Below are 26,483 nucleotides of genomic sequence, written 5' to 3'. Positions count from 1 at the left end.
TGAGAAAGGCTGCATTAGACAAAAAGGCAAGATGGCAACTCAGCTCCTATTAGCTTCATTCACATCAACAAATATTCCTGAACTCTGACTCAAAGTGTTATGGACAAGTGAGAGTTTCCTGGTTCCCTGAGAACTGTGCGAATGTTGTCAGCCATTTTGGGTGGGCTTCATCCCTTCAGTGGTTCTATCTACCTATTTAGTGGCATGTTAGTGCAGGGCTTGTGGCACAATGTCTCCACTCCTAGACCCAAAAACTGTTGCATCAGTCTATATACTTTTATCCCACCCTTACAACAACCCCACGAGGCAGGCTACACTAAAAGAGAACGAGTGGCCTGAAGTAATCTGATGAGCTTCATGCAGATTTCAAGCCACTTCTGCTTAGCATTATACACACACATTCTAAACATTACAACATATACTACTTTTGTCTGGTCTTCCTGGGCCCATAACCCTCTTTGCATATTCAAACTCTGCCAATAAATATAACCTTAGCATACTGGGTAAGAGGTACACAAATTCAGTCCTATGATTTATGAGAGACTGATTTCCATATGTGGTGCATTTGGTACCTGGTAGAACGCTGTCATGCAGCTTAATCAGGGGTTCCTCCAAGTCTGTTGTTCCCTCCATAATGGATTCCTCTTTCCTAGAAAAAGAAAAGGAAGCCCTATCTCTTCACAAGTTTGGACCGCTTAAGTAGAAATAGGAATTTTGTACATTTCATTATGATCCAGGATATCCTGATATACATAGCCCAGGCTAGGTTACTTGTCTAGAAGCTAACCAGGGTCAGCCCTGGTTAGTACTTGGATGAGAGATGACTAAGGAAATCTAGGGTTACTATGCAGAGGAAGAACGAGCAAACCATCTCTGTTCATCTCTCGAAAACCGGATAGTTAACTCTGGGTTGGGAAATTCCTAGAGGGGTGGAGCCTGAAGAGGGAAGGATGTGAGAAGGGGAGGGACCTTCCTCTCCTTCTGCACGAGCACCACTGCGTGGTATGCAACCAAAAGCAACTGCAAGAGCTGAGGTTATAAAACTGTGCACGGGGGCTGACGAGCACAGTGTGGGGCGTTTGACGGCAGTGACTTTGACCAGCTCTGGCCTGGGAATGCCCTGCAGCCAGGGCTGCTGGGCCGGGCTGCTCTACCCCACACACCACAGCCCCAAGGCTGAGGCAGGTGACTCGCTGCCTAAAGCGACTGGCCCTTCTGCTGTGTTCTGCTGTGTTCTGGCCCTTCTGCTGTGTTCCACCTGGCAAGACATCAGGCAACAAGGTAAGTTGGGTTATGGGTGAGTTCTCAGGTAGCTACAGGGTTTCAGCCCTGCCCCTGCATCACCAAGCTCCAACCCTTGCCCCAGGCACCAAAACACCCAGGTATGTGCCTGGGGAAAAATGTATACATTACTTGACAACATATTTCAAAAACATCCTGAGATAGCCTACCAATAACTTAGAAGACATAGTTAAGGGTGAATTCAACCATAGACCGAGAAAGATGTTCTCCTAAGAACAAATGGCAGGCAACACTGGTTCATGGGGATGGGGGTGGCAGCACATTCGGTTACCAGTTTTGCCGGCAGTCGTCAATCCACTCTTTCATAATGGCGTGATAGGTGTCCAGGTCCATGGAGATGTCCCTGCGGTCGGGGTCGAGCATGTTACACAGATCTTCAAGACTGCTGTCTTCAGAACAGCGGCTGGTCGTATGTCTCAGGAAGTCAACAATTGTGGAAACGGCCACTTTGCCTAAAGCCAAAAATCACAGAGCGAGCATCCAAGTGTCATTATTGATTTTGCAGAAGGGAACCGTAATGTCAACTCTCATTCGTTGCTGCTCGCCAGCATTCCCCGGACATAAGAGGGCTTTCCCCTACGGCAGATTTCCTCAACTTTTTTACCATTGAGAACCCCCTGAAATTCTTCAAGCTTTGAGAAACCCCCAAAGTGGTGTTATCGTGCAGAATATGGTTGGGAAGCAGAGTTGTGGACATGCCCACCCCAGGCCCCTCCCCTTCCTACACCCTCCAGGCCCATCATTGGCCATTTTAGGAGGCGAGGTCAACATGACCATAAATGGTCATATCATCCAATAAATATTTAACACAGTTTAAAAATATAAAATTAACTAACTTCTACCCATTTGGGAAACCCTTCCAGGGCCATCAAGAAACCTCTGTGTTTCATGAAATCTTGGTTGAAAATTTTGGAATAGACAATGACCCTGCAGGAGGCAGCAAGAGACTATTAAATAGGCTAGTGAGGTCATGACCGTCTCTCCTGTTAAGTGTCGTTCCTGGTCTGTCTCCGGATTGCTACTCTTAGGGAAATTTCCTGCTTCTTCTTGGATGCCACAGTTCAGTCTCTCTCTCTCAGCTAGACATGTAGTTGCAACTATCTCTGTCTCTCCTCTGCACTATCAAGTATGTTAAGTCCTGAATAAACCTTGTAACACCCATGTAAAGACTGCTAGGAGTTAGAAGAGGGGTAGGGTTGCCAGCTGTGGGTCAGAAAATACCCAGAGACTTCGGGGGCAGAGCAGGAATGGATAGGACCTCAGAGGCTGCCCAGGTCTTCACTCGAACACCATGGAGGCCCCATATAACATCAGTTGTTTGGTGACTGCACTAGCTCCCAGTTGAATTCTGGATCAAGTTTAAGGTGGTGGTACTAGCCTTTAAGGCTATACGGTCTGGGTCCAGGGTCTCTTAGGGACAGCCTATCTGAATACTTCCTCTGAATGGCTGCACATTCAGCCAATGCCAACAGGCTGGTGGTCTCTGGCCCCAAAGAAGCATGTCTGGCCTTAACCAGGGCCGGGGCATTTTTGACACTGGCTCCGGCTTGTTGGAATGAGCTCCCAAGTGATATCAGGGTCCTGTCGGAACTTCAACAGTTCTGCAAGGCCTGTAAAACAAAGCTCTTCTGCCATGCCTTTGGTTGAGGCCAGCACAGATACAACCAGGTAATTATGGGCCTTCCATACCCACAAAGCTACCTACCTACCTACCACTCTCCCTTCTTTTCAGTGTTTCACCAGGAATCACTCCTATAAGTCTTGGGGGGGCATTTCAGTGACTAGAGGTCAATTAATCCTCTGCCAAGAAAACGCTAGAGGGCGTCACCCCAAGGGTCAGACATGACTCGGTGCTTGAACAGGGGATACCTTTACCTTTACCTTAATCCTAGTCCTATAAATTGTAAATTGTTTTGGTTTTATCTTGATTATGGTTTTATAATTTTTATTGCAATTAATATGTATTTAAATTGTGTTGTTAGAGGTCCTGAAACTCTAAGTGCGGGGCAAGATATAAATATTATTATTATTATTATTAATAATAATAATAATAATAATAATAATAATAATAATAATAATAATAACCCCCCTCTCAAACCACCTAAACTCATGGTAGGAGGGAGCATTAGCACCCACTGCATGGCAGGGTGGACGGGCTTAGTTTGTTTTGATTTTAAATTGTACTTTTATTCATTGTGACCTACCTGAGCTGGCTGGCTGGCTGGGAGGGGCAGTATATAAATAAATGAATAAATGAATGAATAAAAGTATTATTATTATTCATATTATATTACATCGCTAATATATTAATATTATATCAATAACAACAACAACAACAAAAACAGCACAATGCTCTGGGAGCCCGCCCCCTAAAGCAGCCATTTTCTCTCTTCAGTCTGAAGATGAGCTGTCCTTCCAGGGGATCCCCAGGCCTTACCTGGGGACTGGCATCCCTAATTTTACCTCTTCTGTCCACATCGCACGCGGAGAAGATGGTCGTCAGCAGGTCTTCCTCACAGATCAAGCTGATGTCAGAGTTTTCATAGTCTTTCGTCCTGGCCGATCGCCTGCATCCTACAAAGGAAAGCAAAGTTGACATTTGTGAAGGCTCCCCGACCAGGAACATGGCTACAGGTTGTCATTTCCCATCAAGATGTGGAAACAAAACTTGCACGCGAGCTCTGGGGGAATTCTCCAGTCCCATTCCTCTCTGCCTCTTCCTGCAGGTTTGGCAGGTGCATTGGCGTTGCATCAATGGGCATAATGGTTGTGGACACCGCCATGTACGATGTACGTGAAACACCGACAGACGATGGACTAAAGCACATGCATTGGCATAAGTGCATCTGTTTCATAAGGAGAAAAATCCATGTGAGGAAATTCGACAGAAATGAAAATCAAGAGTAGGATTTCTTTGAGGGAGAATGCAAAACTGAAATAGCGCTTTCCAGAAAGCAAGAAATTTGAAACTATGCCTAATCTGGGGGAGATTCTGACCCGGTGTTCCCTTGTAAACTTTTGGGCTAAGTCGGGAATTTGGCTTTCTTTAGCCTTGTTTAGCTGTTGCTTTATTCCAGGGGTTCCCAGCCTGTTTGAGCCTGCAGTCACCTTTTGGATCCTAATAGACTGTGGCAGGTGCAGCCACAAAATGGCTGTCATAGGAGAAGAAGCCAGGCTCAAAATGGCTGCCGCAGCTGACCTTCAGTCACAAAGGGAAGATTCTTTGTGCTGTGGGGGCAGCTGCAGCCAAAGCAACGCCTTTAAATATCCATAAATTCAATCTAATTTCCAACGACCAACCAGAAGCCTTCTAAAAACACCTCCCCACTGCTCTACCCACTACACCACACTGCCTCTCAAGAGCTAACCCTCCTTCCCCTTACCCAAAGACAGCCTTTTTGCTACCGGAGACCGGAACCCTGGCTGCTCAGACTTCACTTCCTGGGCAAACAATTTGGGACTTGATGTGAAATAGTTGCATTCTAGAGAAACTCCACTTTTGTGCTCTGTACCGGGGGTACCAGATAACTGGCCCAGGGCAGTTTCTCTGCTTTTGAAGGGAGGTGATGCAAAATTCCCTGATTGTACTGCCGGGAGGCCCAGCCGACCGGATCGGTCTTTATTTCTACCGACGGAAAAGGTCTTGTTTTCAAAGCGGATATCCGAGATGCGCCTGTGACTCGGGACCACCGTTGAGAAGCCTGGAGAGAAGACCTCGTCACTGAGAGGACTGAGGAGAGAGGCCTCATTGCTGGTTCCACTGGCCTCGCTGCTCTTCAAAGTCCTCTTCTTCAAGATCTCCTCCAGGTTTTTCTTCACGTTGCCCTGCGGGCTGTCGAAGTTCTTGGAGCGCAGCTTTGGGATCTGCAGGGCCGGATTGGCGGTCTTGTCCAACATGTTGATCGACTGGAGTTTCCGACACAGGCTGTCCACCGGATTGTGGTGGCGTTTGCCGGGACCGATCCCCCTGGACATCTCTCGCCCCTCTTCTTTGGCTTCTGAAATCGCCTAGCAGAACGGGAAGACAGCACAAATCAGGAAACCACTTTTAAATTCTCCCTTGTGCTTCATTCAGCGGATGTTGGAGTTAAATAGGTTGGAATCTGCAATTCTGTAGTATGCATGATTCAAGAATATATGTCGAATATCCTGTAGAGGGCAGTATGCATAATTCAAGAAGAGGAGTTGGTTCTTATATGCTGTTTTTCTCTACCCAAAGGAGTCTCAAAGCAGCTTACAGTCGACTCCCTTTTCCTCTCCCTACAACAGACACCCTGAGAATATGTCAAATATCCTATAGGGGGCAGTATGGTTGATTCAAGAGAATATATTAAATATCCTATAGGGGCAGAATATCCTATAGGGGCAGTATAGGAAGTAGTAGAGAATATATTGAATATCCTACAGGGGGAATTGGGGGGAGGGATATTCAATTAGCATGTGTAGAGCAGAAACTTTTTCAAATACTCTCCTCCTGTGTCCTGATTGACTCATTTGGAGACTTCCTGTTTCTTGAAGCACACTTCCTCCCTGCTTGCCTCCAGAACAGTGTTACAACAACAATGTGGGAGACACAGTGAAAAATTAGCATCACTATAAACTGTGTTTGAAACAGGACAAATTTCAGTGCAATGAGCAATCTTGCTTTCTATCTTTTTTGTGGGTCACAACAAGCATTTTGTGGGTCACAACAAGCAAAATAAAATGACCAAAAAGACAGCGAGCAAGATTGCTTATTGCATTGACATGTGTCCTGTTCCAGACAAAGGTTGTTTCCGCATGTGAAAAATGTAGCTGTACAGCCTCCGAATGTAGGCATCATATTCTGGCCTCTCCACATGACGTTGCCAACATCTGGAGGCTGCCCAGCAGCCAGCTCGCAATTTCACCTTTTTTAACTTGCAATTTTGGGAATTGAGAAAAGTGGATTTACTTACCTAAAACGTGTGAGCCAACGGCGAACAACCAGCTGAAAGAATGTATAGAGGGTGAAATGCATGACTGTCTGCTCAGCTTTGTCCCACCCTCGATCCCATCCTCCCCCCTCCATTTCCTGCCCGGCGAGGGACGCAGATTCCCCCCATCAGTTCAAACACCATTAAGTCTCTCTGTAATGGTTTTTAACTAAGTGCCTCCTTCCCTTCCTCCTCATTTGTCAGACCCCCATCCCTTCTTCTCCTCTCTCCCCCCCCCCGCCTCCCTCCTGCAAACCCCACTCCCAGTTCCACCCCCAAAGACTCCAGGTATTTCTCAGCAACCCTTGTCATGATCCAGGTTAACATCATCAGTCAGATATCAGAATTGAGCATCCTACCTGGGCCCATATTCTATAGAACAGAAGAGAACCAGCTTCATAGCCTCAAGAGCACCATCCTACAGATGCCAACCTCCAGGTGGCACCTGGGGATCCCCTAGAATTACGCCTCACCTCCAGACTACAGAGATCAATTTGCCAGGAGAAAATAGCTGCTTTGGAGGGGGGACTCTGTGGCATTACGTCCCACTAAAGTCCCTGTCCTCCCCAGGGCTGCCTTGGTGTGGTGGTTAAGAGTGCGGACTTCTAATCTGGTGAGCTGATTCCTTGCTCCTCCACATGCAGCCAGCTGGGTGACCTTAGGTTCACCAGATTAGAAGTCTGCACTTCTAACCACTACACCAAGCTGGCCAGGCAAGGCCAGACTCTGAATCTAAGCAGAGTTGACCCAGGCAAGTGTTTGGAGGTGAGACCTCCAAAGATTTGGATGGAGTTCCTCCAAGGAGCAGGAGGGGTCAGGACACAGAGGCAAGTAATGGCAAAATCACCTCCAAACATCTTTGGGCTGGCTGCCAGACGCCCCCTCGGATCTCCTGGCTTTAACGGCATACATGGCATACAATCAATCAATTGTCAAATGTAGGTTACCTGTGGTCCTCCAGATGTCCATGGACTACAATTCCCATGAGCCCCTGCCAGCATTTGCTGGCAGGGGCTCCTGGGAATTGTAGTCCATGGACATCTGGAGGACCACAGGTTGACGACCCCTGGGTTACATGACCCAGGGGAAACATTGCTTCTTTCACACACACCTACTCAAAATGCTGCAGATAATCCACATGCTTCCAGTTTAGAAACGTCACCTGGATATTCCATTAACTGCCTAGCAATAAGTTTTGCCTTTCTGGAAACCATACTGTAGTTTGATTCCAATCTTCCCAAAAGGGAAGAAGAGCCTTTCATACCCCCCTTTTCACTCCCTAAAGGAGTCCTGAAGGGGCTTATAAACACCATTCCCTTTCTCTCCTCACAAGACACCCTGTGAGGTAGGTGAGGTTGAGAGAGCTCTGAGAGAACAGCTGAGAGAACTGTGACTAGTCTAAGGGCACCCAGCTGGCTGCATGTGGAGGGGTAGGGAAACAAACCCAGTTCTCCAAATTGGCCCCCTAGCCACTACACCACATTGGAACTCAGGCTTCATATACTGTCCTCCCCTGTTTATCTTCACAACCACCCTTGGAGGTAGGCCAAGCTCAAAGAAAGCCACTCCCTCAAAGCCACTTAACGAATTTCCGAAAGGGAGGGCATCTCCCCAATCCAACTCCTTAACTACAACAGCACACAAGCTTTTGTGCAGATAATGCAAAGGTCAGTTTTCAAACAATGTTCAGTTTCTTAAAAGCAGACTAGAGCAAGAGATTCCAGCAGCGCCTTCAAGACTAACAAAATTTACGGCTTAAGAGGAGCTTCCGTGAGTCACTGCTCACTTCTTCAGATCCGCCTTAGTGGTAAGGCAGCAGACATGCTGTCTGAAGCTGTCTGCCCATGAGGCTGGGAGTTCGATCCCAGCAGCCGGCTCAAGGTCGACTCAGCCTTCCATCCTTCGGAGGTCGGTAAAATGAGTACCCAGCTTGCTTGCTGGGGGGTAAATGGTAATGACTGGGGAAGGCACTGGCAAACCACCCCGTATTGAGTCTGCCATGAAAACGCTGGAGGGCGTCACCCCAAGGGTCAGACATGACCCGGTGCTTGCACAGGGGATACCTTTACCTTTACTGCTGCAGACAGACCAATATGGCTACCCATCTTGACTGAGTTGCTTAAAAGATCTCTTAAGTTTTTCTTCAATACAATGGGGTGGGGAAGAAGGGGGGAACCATAAACCACAACCTACCCAAAATGCACAAAGAGGGAAGAGAGAGTTCTGTTGGAGAAAAAACAAAACAAAAACCCTTCCAACCACTCTAGTTGCCTTTCCAGACCAGTGAGGGGATCTCCATCTGCTTTCTGTCTGTGTCTTCCAGGGGCTGAATCAGATCCCATCTGGGGGAAATCACCTGACCACAAACACCTGTCTTGGGTCTAATTAACTCACTGCAGCCCCACCCCCCTCACCGGCTTTTGAAAAGAGGTATTGCGTTTCCTTTGCCTCCCTCCCCCTTTAAAATCCCAATCATTAAAATGCATGGCTTTGGCCCCAATGAGCACACATGTAGGTGGCTCTTAGTCCACCATGATCAGTATTGCTGGCTCAGGCTGGCAGCTGCTCTTTGGGTTCTCAGGTGGAGGTCTTTCCCATCACTGACCTCTTGGTCCTTTTAGGTGGAGATGCTGAGGGTTGAACCTGGAACTTTCAGCACACCAGAACAAAATAGAAGTTGAGTCCAGGACCGTTAGGAGGCTTATTCAAGACATAAGCTTTCAGGTTGACCAACCAACGAACTTTTATTCGGCATATACGTTTACACTTTGCAGAAAATTTGGTTGATCTTAAAGGTGCCGCTGGACTCACTTTGTCCTGCTGCTTCGGACCAACGCGACTACATACCTGAAAGCAGAATAAAGTTTGAATCCATCTTGAAGACCAACCGAGATTTATTCAGGCTTGTTTATACCTTGAATAAAAGCTTGCACCTCGAATAATAATTGGTTGGTCCTCAAGGTACTGCTGGACTCAAAGTTTGCCCTGCTGCTTCAGACCAGCGTGGTGACCCACCTGAATCTATCTGAAGAAGAGTTGTTTTTTTATGCCCTGCTTTTCACTGCCCAAAGGAATCTCAAAAGCGGCTTACAAATTGCCTTCCTCTCCCTGTAACAGACGCCCTGTGAGATAGATGGGGCCAACAGAGCTCTGAGAGAACTGCTCTGTGAGAACAGATCTAACAGGACTGTGACTAGCCCAAGGTCACCCAGATGCCTGAATGTAGAGGAGCGGGCAATCCAACCCAGCTCTCCAGATTAGAAGCTGCTGCTCTCAACCACTACAACAAGCTGGTTCACCAAACTGCACGCAAAGGAGACATTCTACCACTCCAATACAGTCCCTCCCCAAAACTGGTTTATTAATTCCTTTCATTTATACGCTGCCTTTTCCCACAATGGGGGCACAAAGTGACCTGCATTGTTCTCTCCTTTTTCTCCTCACAACAGCCCTGCGAGGTAGGTCAGCCTGAAAGAGTGCGACAGGCCCAAGATCACCCAGCCAGTTTTTATGGCAGAGTGAGGATTTGAACTCGGCTCTCCCAGATCCTAGTCTGATAGTCTTAACTACCACTTCACACTATTGATGATAAATCTTGGCCTTCTTTGGAATATATTCCTGCCCGCTTCATTTAAAAGGTCACTTTGGAATGGGTTGGTGGCTTTCAGCTCACATTGGTCTGCCTTGATCAGCTTCCCCAATCAAGTGCAGAACACTTTGTTTCAATTGGGGGGGGGGGGGGTAGAGGAAGACCCGAGTTCAAATTGATCATCACAAATATCCACGAGTTACCTAACCTGAATCTGGCAACCTTTCAGGACTTTTGGACTTGACTTGGTCCTGAGTCCTTCCAGAAAATTAGAGTTGCCATGTAACAGAGCATGTTGAAGGTATGTAGTTATTAGTTAGCTTTGTGGATAAGGCACAGATGGATCCAGAGAGAACAAATCTTTACTGGAAAGACTGTTTACAGAAATATATCATATTCACCTGCTTCAGTCTCCTTACTGAAGCAGAGTACAAAAGCTTAAAAGATAGGTATAAAGAAAACACATTGCAAGCCCCTGTGGCTGGCTGAAGCAGACTACATGCCTACACATCAGCAGAGTGTTAATGGCCGCAGCTTACTTGCTTCTCCAAAAGCACACACACACATCTGCTCTTTCTCTTCCTGAAGAAACAGGAAGTGGCTGGGAGATCACCTTAAACTGGAAGTGGGCAGGATTTGGCGTGGGAGCAACCTCAGTGGAGTCGAATGCTATGGATTCCACCCTCCAAAGCAGCCATTTTCTCCAAGGGAACTGATCTCTTAAATCTGGAGATGAGCTATAATTTCAGGGAATCCCCAGGTCCCACCTGGGGACTGGCATCCCATCCTCCCCCCCCCCCAAGTTCCATCCCAAAAACTTCAGGAATTTCCCTGAAGTCAGGAAGCCTACTTTCTGTGGTGCTCATGGGATCAGCACTGACTCATCCCTTGGATGGTATTTGCCTCATCTGAGCAGGCCAGCATTTAACCCCAACCCATAACAAATTCACCCAAATAATTTTGTTCTAGCAGCTCAGAGTTTGTGATGGACAGCGTCAAGGTAGACAGACCGCTGGCCTTTCCGAGGTCATTCACTCAGAACCAAGCGAGCTCGGAGTTCCCTTTAACTAGAGACCCTGCTGATGCAGTGATCTTCTCTTCACGAGACCGACTTTGGGATATCGATTACATGACAGAAGGCGTCTCTCGCCGGCAGGACAACCGGCCGGGAGGTGGACATTTGACGTAAAGTACTTTTGAGCACTGAACACATCCGGAAGGGCTCGGAACAAAACAACCAAGGGCCTTTCGTTTCTTTGGAAACATTATGCATTTCATTTTGGGGAGGGGGCTGTGTTTCAGTGGCAGAGCATCTGCTTGATGTACAGAAAGTCCCAGGTTCAATCCCTCACCTCTCCAGCTAAGACCTTGACTTGAGTCCCTTTAAAGTGTCTGCCTGGCTGAGCAGACTGGTCTTTCTCAACTTTTTTTTTTTTTTTAGTGCTGAGAAGCCCCTGAAATATTCTTCAAGCTTCAAGAAAACCCAGAAGATGGTGATTTTACAGAAGATGGTTAGGAAGTATAGCTGTTGCCACGCCCCCTGGGGCCCCTCCCTCTTCCCACCCTCTCCAGGCCCGTCATTGGCCATTTTGGGAGGAGACGTGTGGCTCGACATGACCGTATATGGTCATTTTACCTGATAAATGTTTAACAAATTTAAAAAATGAATAAAATATTACCTACCCCCCCCCCTTCAGGAAACCCTTCCAGGGCCTTCAAGAAACCTTGAGCTTTCACAAAACCCTGGTTGAGGAAGCCTGGAGTCGACAGTAGAATAAAGTTTTGAGTCCGGTGGCACCTTGAAGACCAGCCCAGTTTCATTCTGGGGATAAGCTTCTGTGTGAACGCACCCTTCTTCAGATATCTGATGGAATTTGCCTGCACGGGGAAGCTTAAACCCAGAATTAAACTTTGTGGACCTTCAAGGTGCCGACAGACTCCAACACCGTTCTGCTGCTTTAGACCAACACAGCTACCTGCTTAAGTAAACAGTACTGAGCTGGACGGACCAAGGGTCTGACTCGGTACAAGTAGCTTCACGTGTTGGTGTCTACGACTGGGGAGCTGCACGAAGATCAGCGCATTGCTAATGTACACAGATAAGTGTGATTGATCAAGATTACCAGATGCAAAATAGGAAACCTTTTTTTAAATGTCCAATGTTTGAAATGGATACAATGGGCATTTATTTATTGTGGAAGATAAATGACCATGGACTGTGCCTCACGATGGCCTTTGCTGCATCCAATAATTTTATCATTAGGGACAGCTGCTTTCAACATCCTGCAAAACACCAACTAACATGGGGGATCCATGAGGCAAGGACGCAGCCATATTGGACTCTATCCTGGGTGTAGTCTGCATGGGGGTTTTACCCACTCCCAGCTCGACTAAATCCCTGCCGTCTACACTGAATCTGATTTCCATTTTGATTTTGGGCGCTTTAAATTTCCCCTCTGCAACATGCATGATTGATTCTGAGTGACCCTACCTTTCCCCCACGATATCCAGAAGTGGATGTAAGCCTCGATATGTGAAAACCCAGCATCAGGAAGTGGGCAGATTTCTGCTTTTCGCGAATTAACTCCATTCCCATTCCATGTAGCAAAGCAGTCTTCCCTGATTGGCCAGAGCGTCAGTTCAAAGACTTCCCGGTTGCAAGGCTTGTCTTAAAGTGACTGCACTCCAGAAGCCCTAACTTCACTCAGCAGAGATTTGCCTCTTGGATTTATTCCCCCCTCTTCTGCTGTCTCCAAACTCTGCCCCCACCCCCACCCCGTTCAAGAATGGAAGGAAAGAGACTCCTGCTGCACTTGACTCCCCTCCCCGCTTTGAGTTTTCCCAATTGAGTGCAGAACACTTTCTGTTTCAATTGGGGGGGGGGGGTTAGAGGAAAACCCGAGTTCAAATCGATTTGAATTCAGCAGAATCCACAATGGAAAGAACAAAGTAAGTGCAGAATCAGCCCCAGTAATTACCAGCTGGAAAGAGAGCACAACACATAACCAATTCAAGTATTTTGGGATGCCAAGGGACCCCCTGGAATTATAGCTCATATCCAAACTGAACAGATTAGTCCCCCTGGAGAAAATGGTTCCTGGTTGCAAGGCTAGTTTTAAAGTGACTGCGCTCCAGAAGATCTAACTTCACCCAGCAGAGATTTGCCTCTCGGATTTATCCCCCCCCCTGCTGTATCCAGTCCTCTCCCCCTTCAAGAAAAGAAAGAAAGAGAACACTACTTCACGTTCTCCTGATCCCTGCATGGGACTGTTTCACAGTTATTAATTGTACTATGGCAGGGGTGGCCAAACTGTGGCTCTCCAGATGTCTATGGACAGTTCCCAGGAGCCTCTGCCAGCAATACTGTGAGGAACTTAATGACGTGGGTTGATTCTGAGTGTAATCTATCTGCATTCAGAGATGACCTCAAATCATTTAGTAAATCTTATGGCCTTGGCATTGAAGATCCAGGGTACAAACTCATTTGAAATAATGTGTGCAGTTTGGTCACCAGGGCTGACTCTACACTTATTTTGTTTTTTCTGTTGTGGATCCTGCTGAATTCAGATTGGGTCTTCCTCTATCCCCCCTCCCCCATTGAAACAGACAGTGGGGAAGCTCAGAGCAGGGAGGGGATCCAAGCGCAGAGGTAGCCTCTTTCTTACTTTTCTTGAACAAGCGGTGAGGGGGAGAGGGGATTGGAGACAGCAGAGGAGGGGGAATAAATCCAAGAGGCAAATCTCTGCTGAGAGAAGTTAGGGCTTCTGGAGCGCAGTCACTTTAAGGATAGCCTTGCAACCGGGAACCAGGAAGTCTTTGAACTGATGCCTTGGTCAATCAGGGAAGACTTCTTTGCAGTATCAAACGGAGTATCATGTTCGGATCATGGGAGGTTATGGTACTACTTTACTGTGCTCTGGTTCGGCCTCACTTGGAGTACTGTGTTCAGTTTTGGGCACCCCAGTTGAAAATGATGTAGACAAACTGAAACGTGTCCAGAGGAGGGCAACAAAGATGGTGAGGGGTTTGGAGACCAAGATGTATGGAAGAAAGGTTGGGGGAGCTTGGTCTGTTTAGCCTAGAGAGGAGACGACTGAGGGGGGAATATGATAACCATCTTCAAGTTTTTAAAAGGGTGCCATATAGAGGATGGAGCAGAGTTATTGTCTCTTGCCCCAGAGGGATGGCCCAGCACCAATGGAATGAAATTAATTCAAAAGAAATTCCATCTAAACATCCGGAAGTAGTTCCTGACAGTCAGAGCAGTTTCTCAGTGGAACAGGCTTCCTCGGGAAGTGGTGGGTTCTCCATCTTTGGAAGTTTTTAAACAGGGGCTGGGTAGCCATCTGATATAGAGGCGGATCCTGTGATGGGGGTGGCAGGTGACAGTGGGTGAGTGATTGGGATGTGAGTGTCATGCGCAGTGCAGGGGGCTGGACTAGATGACCCAGGAGGTCCCTTCCAGCACTATGATTCTATGAAAGGGTCACGTTCTTCATTAATACCCGCGGCGGCTATTGGTTCTAACACTGCTTTCATTAAGTTTGACAACTTTATCTGCTCTCCTAAAGGGCACTTGACATTGATGCGTTCACCTAACGCAATTGTGAGCACAGATGTCAGACATGTCCACCCTTTCCCGGAAGGTCTCCGAATCCTCCTCCTCCTCCCCTGTCTCCGGGAAACGTCAACTGTTCCATCCCTATTTGTCCAACATGACAAGAGGTCCCTTTAGAACGCTCAATTCTGCCTCCGAGGGGAGGGCACCTTTGCACGGAAGACTTAAATAGGGTTTCCTACATGACAGGCGCACCATGTACTGTATTCCAGGCGACCTGTAGCTACCGAAAGCTTGACATCCGCAAGAGAGCAGAGGATGAAGGTACGTGGCTATTGCACTGGAGTCTTCTCTGTTTCTAGTTGACGAAGGATGCTGTTTTCAGGGATTTTGGGGGGCTGTTATGCTTTTTGCAGACGGCTTAAGTATTAGTGATGTTTGTATTAAGAAAGATGGTTTGTGCGCAGTAAACAAAAGTCTAGCTAAGCTTAGAAGCTCAAGAGGAAATCGATGGAAATCACTTTTTATTTCCAGGCTTCAAAGATTATTATTATTATTAATGGTAATAAAATGAGTCCAGTTATCTCCCCAGGAAGTATATTTAAATATTTAAGGGACTAGGCCTGTGGTCAAATGACAAAAGGATTTTCCCGAGGGCCAGAGAGAAGTTAAGAGTCCTTGACATTGCAAGAGAACTTTCCCCACGCCCTGTTATTGCTTTCGAAATCTCTGAGCCCCAGTCAAATCTCAAGAATACCTCTACACAGCAGGAATTTTTTAAAAAGAGGACCCTTGGGTTTGATTTGAAATAAGTGGGAAAGTGGTAAGATATTGAGAACGACTGAATGAAGATTACAATCAGAAATGAGATAAAAGCTCTCAGCTGTTCACACTTTGGAAAGGCAATATAACAGAGTAACCCTTAACAGAGTTATAAGAAGAAGAGTTGGGTTTTATACCCTGCTTTTCACTGCCTGGAGTCTCAAAGCAGCCTACAATCGCCTTTCCTTGCTTTCCCCACAAACCTGTGAGGTAGGTGGGACTGAGAGAGCTCTGCGAGAACGGCTCTGTGACTATCAGGACTGTGACTAGCCCAAGGAGCAGCAGGGAATCAAACCCAGTTCACCACATTTGAAGCTGGTTTTAACTACTACACCACTGGCTCTTAAACTCTTCTCACACCCCAGGTGGCAACTGGCTTTGAAGGGTGCAACTCTGTTTAGGATTGATTTTAAGCACTGATTGGACTGTATGATGGCCTCTGAGCACTGACTCTCGTTTCAAGGGGGTGGAAGGCCGGCCATTAAAAATACCCAGTGTTGTTTACTCCGTAATGGATCAAACGTTTCATTGGGATTAAGCCTTGAGTTGCGTGGAAGGCGGTGGACATTGCTGTCAGGTTGCAACGGACTTATGGTGACCCTCCCGGGTCCTCAAGGCAAGGGACCTTCAGAGGCAGGGAGCCATCTTGGGCTTCCTCGGGGGAGCCATCCCAGTCCTAACCAAAGGTAACCCTGCAGAGCTTCTGACTGGACTAGAGCCTGGTTCATGTAGCTCAGTAAAGCCCCATGCTCTCGGATCCAGCTAAACCCCCTTGATTTTAGTCCCCTTGATTTTAGTGGAAGGGATGAGGACCAAGTAAGTCTCCTTGATTTCCATGGTAGAACTGAGTCCTGTAAGTCCCATGTAAATCTTCTTGATTTCAATAGAAGAACTGAGCCCTATAACTCCCATGTAAGTCTCCTTGATTTCAGTGGAAAAGCTGAGCCCTTTAAGTCCTATGTAAATCTCCTTGATTTCAGTGAAAGAGCTGAGCTTTGTAAGCTCTGGGAGAGCTCCCAGTTTGCAGTTGCCAAGTCCAGGTAGTGGCTGAAGATTGAGAACTGAAATGACTATTAAAGAGGGAGGAGAGAAACAGTCCTAACTAACTGACTGATAAATTAACTTTGTTCCGCTGAAGGCAATGAGGGAGGAAGTGGGCTCGAAGGAGCAGGAAGTCTCCAAATGAACCAATCAGTGGAAGAGTTTCCCTGTGATTTCAGTGGATTTCAGTGTTCTATGTGAACCGCCCTGAGTCTTAGGGGAAGGCAGTATACAAATGTAATAAATATAAGTAAGAAAATAAATAAGCGAGCTGTTCAGCTATGCACTCTACAGATCTTGCATATTTCTATAGGCATGGCATAATATATTCTCTGTCTTGGGAGTCAGAGGGGGGATCTGTTCAGGTTGATCCCTGCTGAGTCCTTCTGGCCCCTTTTCCTCTTTCAGGGGCTGCGCAGAGGGAGGGCCACAGCCCTGGCCTTGCTCCTCTCGGCTTCTTTCCTCTCCTACTCCTGGAGCGCTCCTCAGGTAAGAGCACACTGGGGGCTCACAGGCTCCGCTGCAGACCACAAATTGAATCCTGGCCTCTGCATGCCCACTGAGTCATGTCCTTTTTCTCTTTCCTTTTGGTGCAAAGGGTCACTTCCAAAGAAGAAACTGGACTCCGCAGGCTATGCTCTACTTAAAAGGCGCACGTAAGTCTAATGACGGGTTTCTCCTTGGGCGTTGTTCCGAGTGGGAGCAGTTGCCAAATCTGTTTTGGGAGAGTCCTGGTGACTGCAGGAGAGGGGGGTAGGCTTTGTGGATGTGGTATGGTTGCCAGCTTTGAGTTGGGAAATACCTGGAGTCTTTGAAGGGTGGAGCTGGGAGTGGGTGGGATTTGGGGCTGGGAGGGAACTCAGTGGAGTAAAATTCTATGGAGTCCCCCCCCCCCCTTCAAAGCAGCCATTTTCTCCTGGGGAACAGACCTTTTTAGTCTAACTCCAGGAGATCTCCAGGTCCCACCTGGAGGCTGGCATCCTTAAGAGGGGGCAATTTGGGGGAGGGAGAATCGATGGTATATTTTCTCTTGCTCTGGCCCTCTATCATATATACTCTGTAATATTCTGAAATGCCAATAACGGTTAAGGGTGATGATGGTGATCATAGAATCTGCCCTTGGAGGCTGGCATTTTCTCTAGGGGAACCCACATGTGTCATCTGGAGATGAGTTGTCATTCTGGACGAAATCCAGGCCCCACCTGGAGGTTGGCAGCCCTACAAATGGCCCTTTCCTCTTATAGCGATAACATTTACAGTATAATGTTGGGGGTGGTGCCAGAGGAGGGTGGAGCTTGAGAGGGGTGGGGCTTGTGGGGTAGAATGAGGCCATCTTCCCAAGAGGCCATTTTCTCCAGGGGAACTGATCTGTCTCGCCTGGAGTTCGGTTGTAGCAGTGGAGAGATCTTCGGCTACCACCTGGAGGTTGGTAAAAGAGATTGGCCACATGGTGATAGAGAAATTCCCGGGAGAGGCAAAAAATAGGAAGAAAAATGTTGATGGTAACAAAATTTACTCTGACACTTTCAACACTTTCAAAGACGACTTTGAAATATGCCCAGATCAGTGAAACCTTCCAAAATGAAATGTGAATAAAAAGTTATTAACTGATCTAGTTTGTTGTTTAGATCTTATTATTTGCTTTCATGCAGATCTAAAAGTTTTCTGAAGAAAGGGATTCCATTTCCAGAAAATAGCCTTTTACCAGTAGCCATTCTTAGCTCAGTTTGGAAGGTCTCTCTGAATGTCTTTCAAAGTTGGTCTTGTAAAGGCTTTTGTGTCAGAATAACTGTTGTTACAATCTCATTTTTTTCCTTCTCGTGAGATTTTCTTAAGCACCGCCTGGAGGCTGGCAACTCAAATCTCCAAGCATTTCTCAACCTGGAGCTGGAAGGCCAAAGGTGGAAGTGTTTCATGACAACCACATCCCATGCTCTGTGCCTTAGCAGACCGGTGCACCTTGTCCCTCTCCCAAACCTTCCCAAATTATATGGAACCCAGGCATTTCCTGCCAAGTCCTTCTGCAATTCAGGCCTGGGCAATCTCATCCTATAAAAATTAGTCTTGTGAGACTGCCTGGCAAAATCTCCCGGAACTGTATAATTGCCCTCCTCGCAGCTTTGATTTTGAAATCGCAGATCGTGGCCAGCTGGGCTTTGCGATGGCCATGCATGATGTGATACTCATTTTAGCCATGTGTCTTTGCATTCCAGAGGGCCGTCGTTTCATCTCAGAGGACAGCCAGAGGAAGGACCTTTACGATAGGTTGCAGCTAGGTAAGTGGGGCTTGTGAAACCACTGGAGACAGGATTATTGATTACTTGCTTGATTGATCGTATGGCCGAGTTACACATGGGAAGCATCTAATAATATAAAATAAAATGTGTAGCCAAGTAGGAAAGGGGATTATGCGATCACGGGCTTAACAGAGCTTCCACATCCGGAGGCAGCGTACCTCTGTACAGGAGATGCAGTGGCAGAGGCGTCTGGTTTTTTGGAACTGGCTGACCTGAGCCTGCTAAATCAGCACTATGGAGTCCTCAAGGCTAGACTACTGTAACACACGCTGTGTGGGGCTGCCCTTGAAGCCATCTCTGATGTGGTTGTCCCTGGCTTGTAAGTCTTCCAGAGCCATATGGATGACCACTGTGTGAAACAGAAAGCGGTCTGCTCTCATCCATCCATCCAAAAGAAAAAAGAAAAAGAAAATTCATCCAAACGTTATCTATAATAAGGAGGCAGCTTTTAATGTAATTTTAAAACTTAAAACTAAATTTATATTTGATTCATGCTCTGTATTTTATTTGTGATTGAATGTTTTTAAACTCTGATGTTTCCCTGGGGTTTGCAACGAGAACTAAGCATGTGGATTCTTTTCTGTCTTTGCAGAGACCCGCAGCTCAAACACAAACCCTTTAACCCTTTCTGAAGTGGCAGCCTTATTTCTTTCCTCTCTACGGAAGGCGCAAGAGGAAGGTAAGAGCACGTTTGGTCCCTCTTGTTCCTTCCTTGGTGTAGTGGTTAGGACTGCTGACTTCTAATCTGGTGAGCCGGGTTTGATTCTGCAATCCTCCACATGCAACCAGCTGGGTGACCTTGGGCTTGACACAGCACTGAGAAAGCTGTTGTGACTGAGCAGTAATATCAGAGCTCTCTAAGCCATTTTGAGACCCCTTCAGGTAGAGAAAAGCAGCACAGCAGAACCAACTCTTCTTCTTCTTCAGAAATATCAAGGCTCTCTCAGCCTCACCCTCCCTCACAGGGTTCCTGTTGTGGGGAGAGGAAAGGGAAGGCGACTGTAAGCCGCTTTGAGACTCCTTCTGGGAGAGAAGTTTGTGAAAAGCAGGATATAAAAAACCCAGCTTTTCTTCTTATTGAATATCAAAGTCAATGTACTGGCCTAGTCATCTCAGAATTATCTTTGATTTCTAGAGGCTTCAGCGTCTTTTTCTCAGCTCAGGATCTGCTTATGAAACTACAGATGTCAGGGATTGAACTTGGCAGCTTCTATACAGCCTCACCGACCTCACAGGGTGTCTGTTGTGGGGAGAGGAAAGGGAAGGTGACTGGAAGCCGCTTTGAGACTCCTTCGGGTAGAGAAAAGCAGCTTATAAGAGCCAACTTTCCTTCTTCTTCTTACTGAGCGACTGCTCATGCACACAGCTCAGATGGAATCCTAGTCACCACAGCGAATAGTCTCTGACAGACCTATCTTCCATGAATCTGTGTATTCCTCTTCACTGCAGCCACTCTTCTTGGTTCTTTCTGCACCTTACGCTATCTCCTTTTGTCTTTTTTTTCTTTCCAGGTGAAGAAGACACCAATGAAAATCCCGGCTACATCGGGGATGGCCTAGTAAACTGGTGAAAACTGGCCAGCATTAGACAAAATCACCCCTACGCTCAATGTACTTAGAACAAATTTTCTTGTCTATGGGAAAAATTAAACGATTCCCTTTTGTCTGCTCAGCCCTCCTGCCTCAGCTCCCTGCCGTATCTTCTCAGCCATGAACCACCTGAATGCCGTATGTTGATGAATTACCGTTGTAAGCTTCCGAACCTGTTTTGCGTGCGCTTAACTACGGCACTGAGTCCCAGATTTGTCACAGATTTTCCAATTTTCTTTTTGGCTCTGCAAAATTCTGGAGTCAATGACAAAAAATTCCTACCCCCTGCGCATGCGTTGGCAGGTCGTAGATTTCCAGAGCTTGGATCGCTGACAATTTGAAACCGAAAGAAACTGCCACGACAAAATTAGGTCAAAATCTCGAGTTAATTTTTTCTCCTTCAACAGTGGGCAATTTGGATGCCTGGGGACTCAACTACAAACACACAGCTTAAAAAAAAAAAAAAAAGGAGGTTAGCTGTTATGGTTAATCCCAAAGAATCTTGAGAATTGTGGTTTAAGGGGGCACAGAGAATTTGCTGCTAAAGATCCCTCTTGTAGAATTTTCACTCTCAGAGTATTCTGAAGAGAATAAATGTCTTCTGCAAATTCAAAGGCCTGTTTTTAAGCAGCATGCAAACATTTGTAACAGAGGTCTAATGCCATTTTTTCTTTAAAGAAAAAAGTGTTGGAAGTGAACTGCTTAATTTTTTCTCTAGCTGCCATCCCTCCACCCCAAACTTAGTTCTCAGTGTAATAACTCTCCCTTTGTGAGATTCCCCACTATGTTTATTTTCCTCCCTTGTGTGCTTCTGTTGCTTCAGGATGTCTCGTTTCCCCCCCACCACCACCACCACCATTCTGCATTTCTTTTGCTCCCCCTAGTGGCCGTTTCAGTATTTCATCACTTTATGTCCAGCATATCTCCCTGCGGATTTAAATTGCAGGATTTTCATGCGGAATATAAAATAATGAAAATTGATTTGAACCCTAAAAGGAGCAAAACATGTGCGCCCCCCCCCCACAGCAACAGGAACACACAAGTGAAGAAACAATGGGATTTCTGGTTCCTTTTCTCCTCCTTTCTTATTGGCATTGACTGTTTTTCCTTATTCTCCAACTGAGGGAAAGATCAGCAAATGCTTCGCAGAACAAGGAAAGAAGGTGGCAAAAATTAGAGTTAATGGACAGCAGAATGTCTATTAGACAGGCCAGAATGTGGCAAAGGAGAGTGCTAAAAGGAAGACTTCTAGTGAAGTTCAATTGGGTAGACTTTGATCATGTCATATTTGGCTAGACTCAGGTAGTGACCTACTATTCTCACGTGATACAAAAATAATGTTGAGGCATCAGCAGCTCATAGAAACACTGCCTGGGAATAACCATAAAGGCAAATACAAAGAGTGAAAAAGTTTTTTTGTGTGTGAATATTTGCTTCCCCAGCCTTCCGAGAAATAATTGCCCTGCACGAAATTTTGAGGCACCGAACCTTTCGTTTGTTATTTTTAGTTTGCATAAAAGTCTGTGATCTTATTCTGTCCTATTAGTGTTTTTGGTATTTCTGGGTTTCCATTTTGCATTTTAAACTTCCACTGTCGAACTCAGTAAAACTTTCAGCCGTGCTGCTATCCGCACTATGTCAATTTCTGGTTCACCACACGTTATCCCGGAAACGACGGACTGGGGGAAAGGGGGAATTATTATTACACCTAAGTGAGAGATTGGAGTTTCGCCTCTGTGGATGGGTCACTTAATAAAAAAGAAATGGAAACAACTACGTGTGTTTCTGCAACTTGTATCCCTCCCTCCCTTGATCTCTCAGGGCACGTCAAATAAATTCATCAGAGACTTATAATGAGACCAGAGACGATAATAAGAGACCATAATAAATTTATGGTTCATTAGAGGTATGGATTATATTGTCTGAAATTGAATGTGATGAGATGACATCCCATGTGTCGTTTTAAGCAGACTCTCCAAGATATGTTCCTGTCAAGGTTTGCGGGTTGGGGAGGTTTGGTCAAATCGACTATTTGGGATACAAGATAAGCTGTGTGAGAAAGATCTGGGATTTCCCCTTTGGATGTTTTTTAACTGAAACCTCCTTTTAAAGGGAATTTCATCTGAGTTGGATTTCTAGGATGTGGTCAGACTGAGTGAACTTCATTTTATTCAGTTTAGCCCACTTCTCGGACCTATCAAGATCTTGGGATTACAATCTCTGGGCAACAGAATTCAGTTCCCCTGGGGAAAATGGCCACTTTGGAAGGTGGAGTCTATGGTATTACACCCTCCCTACCCTGAACCTAGAGCCTCTTGTGGCGCAGAGTGGTAAGGCAGCGACATGCTGTCTGAAGCTGTCTGCCCATGAGGTTGGGAGTTCAATCCCAGCAGCTGGCTCAAGGTTGACTCAGCCTTCCATCCTTCTGAGATCGGTAAAATGAGCACCCAGCTTGCTGGGGGATAAACGGTAATGACTGGGGAAGGCACTGGCAAACCACCTCATATTGAGTCTGCCATGAAAAAGCTAAAGGGCGTCACCCCAAGGGTCAGACATGACCCGGTGCTTGCACAGGGGATACCTTTACCTTTACCCTGAACCTGCCCTCCTCAGGCTTCACCCCCCCAAAACTCCAGGTATTTCCCAACCCAGAGCTGGCAACTCTAACCTACACAAAGTTCATGGCCTCAATTCTCTTTCCTCAATGTCCTTTCACAACTGCCTGTTTTTTGGGTGGGGGATCAAGGCTCTGTGTCTTTCCTTGGATTCCTCCTCCGTAACCAACTTCTTGCTTGGACCCTTTCCCTCCCTGTTCTGCGTGTCACTGGACTTTCCTTCCCCTCAAGCTCTCTATTTTCCCAGCACCCAGAGAAGCAAAGATCCTGCAATGGGCACCTCAATGGGCACAGAGTGAGGTGTCTGGGGCTGCTTGCCCAAAGCCCCCTATTTGAAACCCCTTAGCCCCCCAGGTTCCAGGGAGGAAAAGCAATAGACAACAGAATGAAGAACGGGGGACGTTCTCGTTTGAGCTGAATCTTCAAATCATGACAAAGCGAATGAAAAAATTCAAAATTCAAAAAAAGTCAAAATTCAAGGCGAACATGAAACAGGACAGCCTATCATTTAGTGTCGATGGAATTTCCAATTTTGAAGAGGACTTGGTGGGGGGTGGGCTCTTTTTGCATAAGGATGTCCCCAGGTTTGGCTGAGCATGGTTGGCCAAAAATCATAAGTTCTGAAATCCCCATAATGGCTTGGATCCAAACAAAGGGATTCAAGGTGCCCCTCTCCAGGTGGAAGGAGATGTTCTGTAAGCAGAAGGGCACCTTTGGATCCAATTTAGGCCCAATCTATTTTAGATTTTTTTTGCAACCTGACTTGGAATGTTTCAAAAACATACGCGATAACAAATGAGATTTAATTCCACATCTACATATGATTCTACATTATAGATCTGCCATTTTGTTGAAATCTTGGTCCAGAGAAGGCCAAGGAGGGGGCAGGGTAGCCATTGTTCCCATGCTCTCTGCTATGGGTTTCGGGTCCTTGCAGCAGAACTAACAATGTCAAACTACCAAGAATCAGAAATCTAATCTACAGTACGTGCAAACCCAGAAGAAAGCCAGAAGATCACATTTGCTACGCTCAACAAGGTTGACGGCTGGACTTGGTATTCGTTTTTCACCCATTTTGTTTCTTTTTTCTGTTCATGTTCGCATTCTGTATTTTTTTAAAAATCTTCCAAAGAAAACATTCATTTTAGCCATATGGGAAAGGGAAAGAAAAGCACTGTTTTTAGAAACCTGTCTAAGCCTGCTGCTGATTTTAAACAACTTAACCAGAAATATATAAAGACAGTCACCGATGATGACATCAAAGGTCTGCAATTTGGTCCATAAATAATCTGACATAACACTAATGGTCTGAAAACAGCACTCAATTTCTCGGTGCCTAATGATACTGGCTAAAAGACACTTGAATCTGGTTAAGATTGATAGAAAAAAGGATTTGCATAGAAGGGATCTCCTGGGTCATCTAGTCCAACCCCCTGCACTATGCAGGACGCTCACATCCCAATCGCTCATCCACTGTCACCTGCCACCCCCTGAGCCTTCACAGAATCAGCCTCTCCGTCAGATGGCTCTCCAGCCTCTGTTAAAAAATTTCCAAAGATGGAGAACCCACCACCTCCTGAGGAAGCCTGTTCCACTGAGAAACCGCTCTAACTGTCAGGAACTTCTTCCAGATGTTTAGATGGAATTTCTTCTGAATTAATTTCATCCCACTGGTTCTGGTCCATCCCTCCGGGGCAAGGAGAACAACTCTGCTCCATCCTCTATATGGCACCCTTTTAAATACTTGAAGATGGTTACCAGATCCCCTCTCAGTCGTCTCCTCTCCAGGCTAAATAGACCAAGCTCCCCCAACCTTTCCTCCTATGTCTTGGTCTCCAAACCCCTCACCATCTTTGTTGCCCTTCTCTGGACACGTTCCAGTTTGTCTACATCCTTCTTCAACTGGGGTGCCCAAAACTGAACACCGTACTCCAGAGGTGGTCAAGAGCACATCTGTGCTTGCAGAATACCAACTGAATTTGCATATGTGTCATGAGCACAATCAAGTCACTTCCGACTTGTGGAGACCTGCTGTACCCATTCTGCACACACTGGATAATGCACTTTCAATGTGGTTTTGCTGCTGGATTTTCCCGTGCAGAACAGGAAAATCTACATCTAAAGTGCATTAGCTAATGTGTGCATCACAGGTCCTTATGAATTAACAAATTCCAGAAAGTCCCATCAAGTCTTGCCGATTGAGGGCTACGGATTTCGAGATGGGAGTCAATCTGCTCTAGGTTGGCTCTTCCTCTTTGCCCACTACTTTCATCTTTCCCTACCTTGCTTTTCCCAGCATCATTGACTTAGATATAGAATATTCTAAAATGCTCAATGAGTTCCCCTTTTTTAAAAAACAGCAGCAGGCTTAGTAGATACACCCATGGCGGTAGTTTTCTTCCCCAATAATCCCGCCATGTTTGCGGATACTGGAATGCTTTGATCCTCCTCTCTCCAGTATCAGGCACACAAATTCAAAAGCCAGGATACGATCCTAATGTCCTTCCCTGAATGTCTTCTACCTCCAGCACAGGGAAGGAAGGGAAAGATATATCATCCAAACTATTTCAGAAGAAGGGGGAAGTAGAGATCTTTCCAACATTGAGCTCATGTACCATCATGAGCATTCCCCTAGTGTCAGGTTGACCTTCAAGGTGATACAGGTATGGGCTGAACGGGCAGTGCCCAGGGGAGCCAGGAGCCAAGAGATTTGATCAGTTCCTGTATTCTCCATGCGGCTTCTTTTTTTCTTGGGGCACAGTGCTGATGCCGAAAGGGGATTTTATGTTCTGCCGGTCCCTCTCGGCTTCTTCCTCTTCGTCGTACCTTTCATCTTCGTCTTCGTCTTCCTCGTCGCTTTGGTGGGGGCTGTTGTGCTGAGATACGGAGGGCGAAGGGGGCACCGACGACGGACGGGGAAACCGAAATCCTTCGGTCTGAAAGAGGAAGAACAAGAGCTGGTTGTTACACCCCGTTTTTCACTGCCCGAAAGCGTGTCAAAGTGGCTTACAATCACCGGACATCCTGTGAGGCAGCTGGAGGGAGAGCCCTGAAAGAACTGCTCTGCGAGAGCAACTCTAAAGAGAACTGTGACTAACCTAAGGTCACCCAGCTTGGCTGCCTGTGGAGGAATGGGGAATCAAGGCCAGCTGTCCAGATTAGAGGCTGCCCCTCTTAATCCCAGAAATAAAGGCAGAAAATGGACAGGAAATGGTTACAGGAACACACGGGATACTGCCTTATATGAAATTAGTCCATCAAAGACGATGTGGTTTACTCAGACTGGAAACAGCTTTCCAGGGTCTCGGGCAGGGATCTTTCCCATTGCCTACTGCCTGGGCCCTTTCACTGGAGCTGCAAGGCCAAATTTTTGTGAGTTTTGATCAGGGGTAGTCAAGCTGCGGCCCTCCAGATGTCCATGGACTACAATTCCCAGGAGCCCCCTGCCAGCATTCGCTGGCAGGGGGCTCCTGGGAATTGTAGTCCATGGACATCTGGAGGGCCGCAGTTTGACTACCCCTGGTTTTGATTTTTCACACCCAAATGTGCATGCCTCGATCAAGTCTCGAGTCTTTTTTGGCTTTGCCACAGGCCTAGCGAATCACTCGGTGATAACGGGCTGATAATTCTGCCTGTCCTACTTCAGAGGGCTGTTGTGCAGATAAAAGTGAAGCTTCTTGAAAGATGGAGGCTTAGCTGATAACTAGTGGGAAGG

At 46.5% G+C, this 26,483-nt stretch overlaps 3 protein-coding genes across 7 annotated transcripts in view; 1 reads left to right on the top strand and 2 right to left on the bottom strand.

Annotated features, from left to right (window-relative positions):
* The window catches only part of IRAG2 (inositol 1,4,5-triphosphate receptor associated 2), a 54,865-nt gene extending 46,248 nt beyond the window's left edge, over nucleotides 1-8,617 (bottom strand). For 2 of the 5 annotated variants that reach the window (XM_077340236.1, XM_077340237.1), the window contains exons 1-6: nucleotides 8,451-8,617; nucleotides 6,240-6,271; nucleotides 4,686-5,310; nucleotides 3,766-3,876; nucleotides 1,574-1,754; nucleotides 573-649 (exon numbers count right to left, since the gene is read on the bottom strand). In XM_077340236.1, the coding sequence (XP_077196351.1) occupies nucleotides 573-649; nucleotides 1,574-1,754; nucleotides 3,766-3,876; nucleotides 4,686-5,277 (961 nt within the window). In that variant the 5' untranslated portion in view covers nucleotides 5,278-5,310; nucleotides 6,240-6,271; nucleotides 8,451-8,617. The remainder of the gene's footprint in view (nucleotides 1-572; nucleotides 650-1,573; nucleotides 1,755-3,765; nucleotides 3,877-4,685; nucleotides 5,311-6,239; nucleotides 6,272-8,450) is intronic. The other 3 variants (XM_077340235.1, XM_077340239.1, XM_077340238.1) reach the window with 2 other exon arrangements.
* Nucleotides 8,618-14,635: 6,018 nt separating this feature from the next.
* Nucleotides 14,636-22,193, top strand: SPX (spexin hormone). The gene is made up of 6 exons (XM_077340234.1): nucleotides 14,636-14,728; nucleotides 16,676-16,756; nucleotides 16,866-16,923; nucleotides 18,481-18,543; nucleotides 19,157-19,243; nucleotides 20,076-22,193. The coding sequence occupies exons 1-6, from the start codon at nucleotides 14,723-14,725 to the stop codon at nucleotides 20,132-20,134; spliced, it is 354 nt and encodes a 117-aa protein (XP_077196349.1). The 5' UTR covers nucleotides 14,636-14,722; the 3' UTR covers nucleotides 20,135-22,193.
* Nucleotides 22,194-23,550: 1,357 nt separating this feature from the next.
* The window catches only part of GYS2 (glycogen synthase 2), a 34,873-nt gene continuing 31,940 nt past the window's right edge, over nucleotides 23,551-26,483 (bottom strand). The window contains exon 16 of the mRNA XM_077340232.1: nucleotides 23,551-25,704. Coding sequence (XP_077196347.1) covers nucleotides 25,483-25,704 — 222 coding nt within the window. The 3' untranslated portion in view covers nucleotides 23,551-25,482. The remainder of the gene's footprint in view (nucleotides 25,705-26,483) is intronic.

The sequence above is a fragment of the Paroedura picta genome, chromosome 5 (assembly GCF_049243985.1).
Source record: "Paroedura picta isolate Pp20150507F chromosome 5, Ppicta_v3.0, whole genome shotgun sequence".
NCBI classification, from domain to species: Eukaryota; Metazoa; Chordata; class Lepidosauria; order Squamata; family Gekkonidae; genus Paroedura; species Paroedura picta.
The sequence above is the reverse complement of the archived record's forward strand: the minus strand, read 5'-3'. Positions and strand labels throughout refer to the sequence as shown.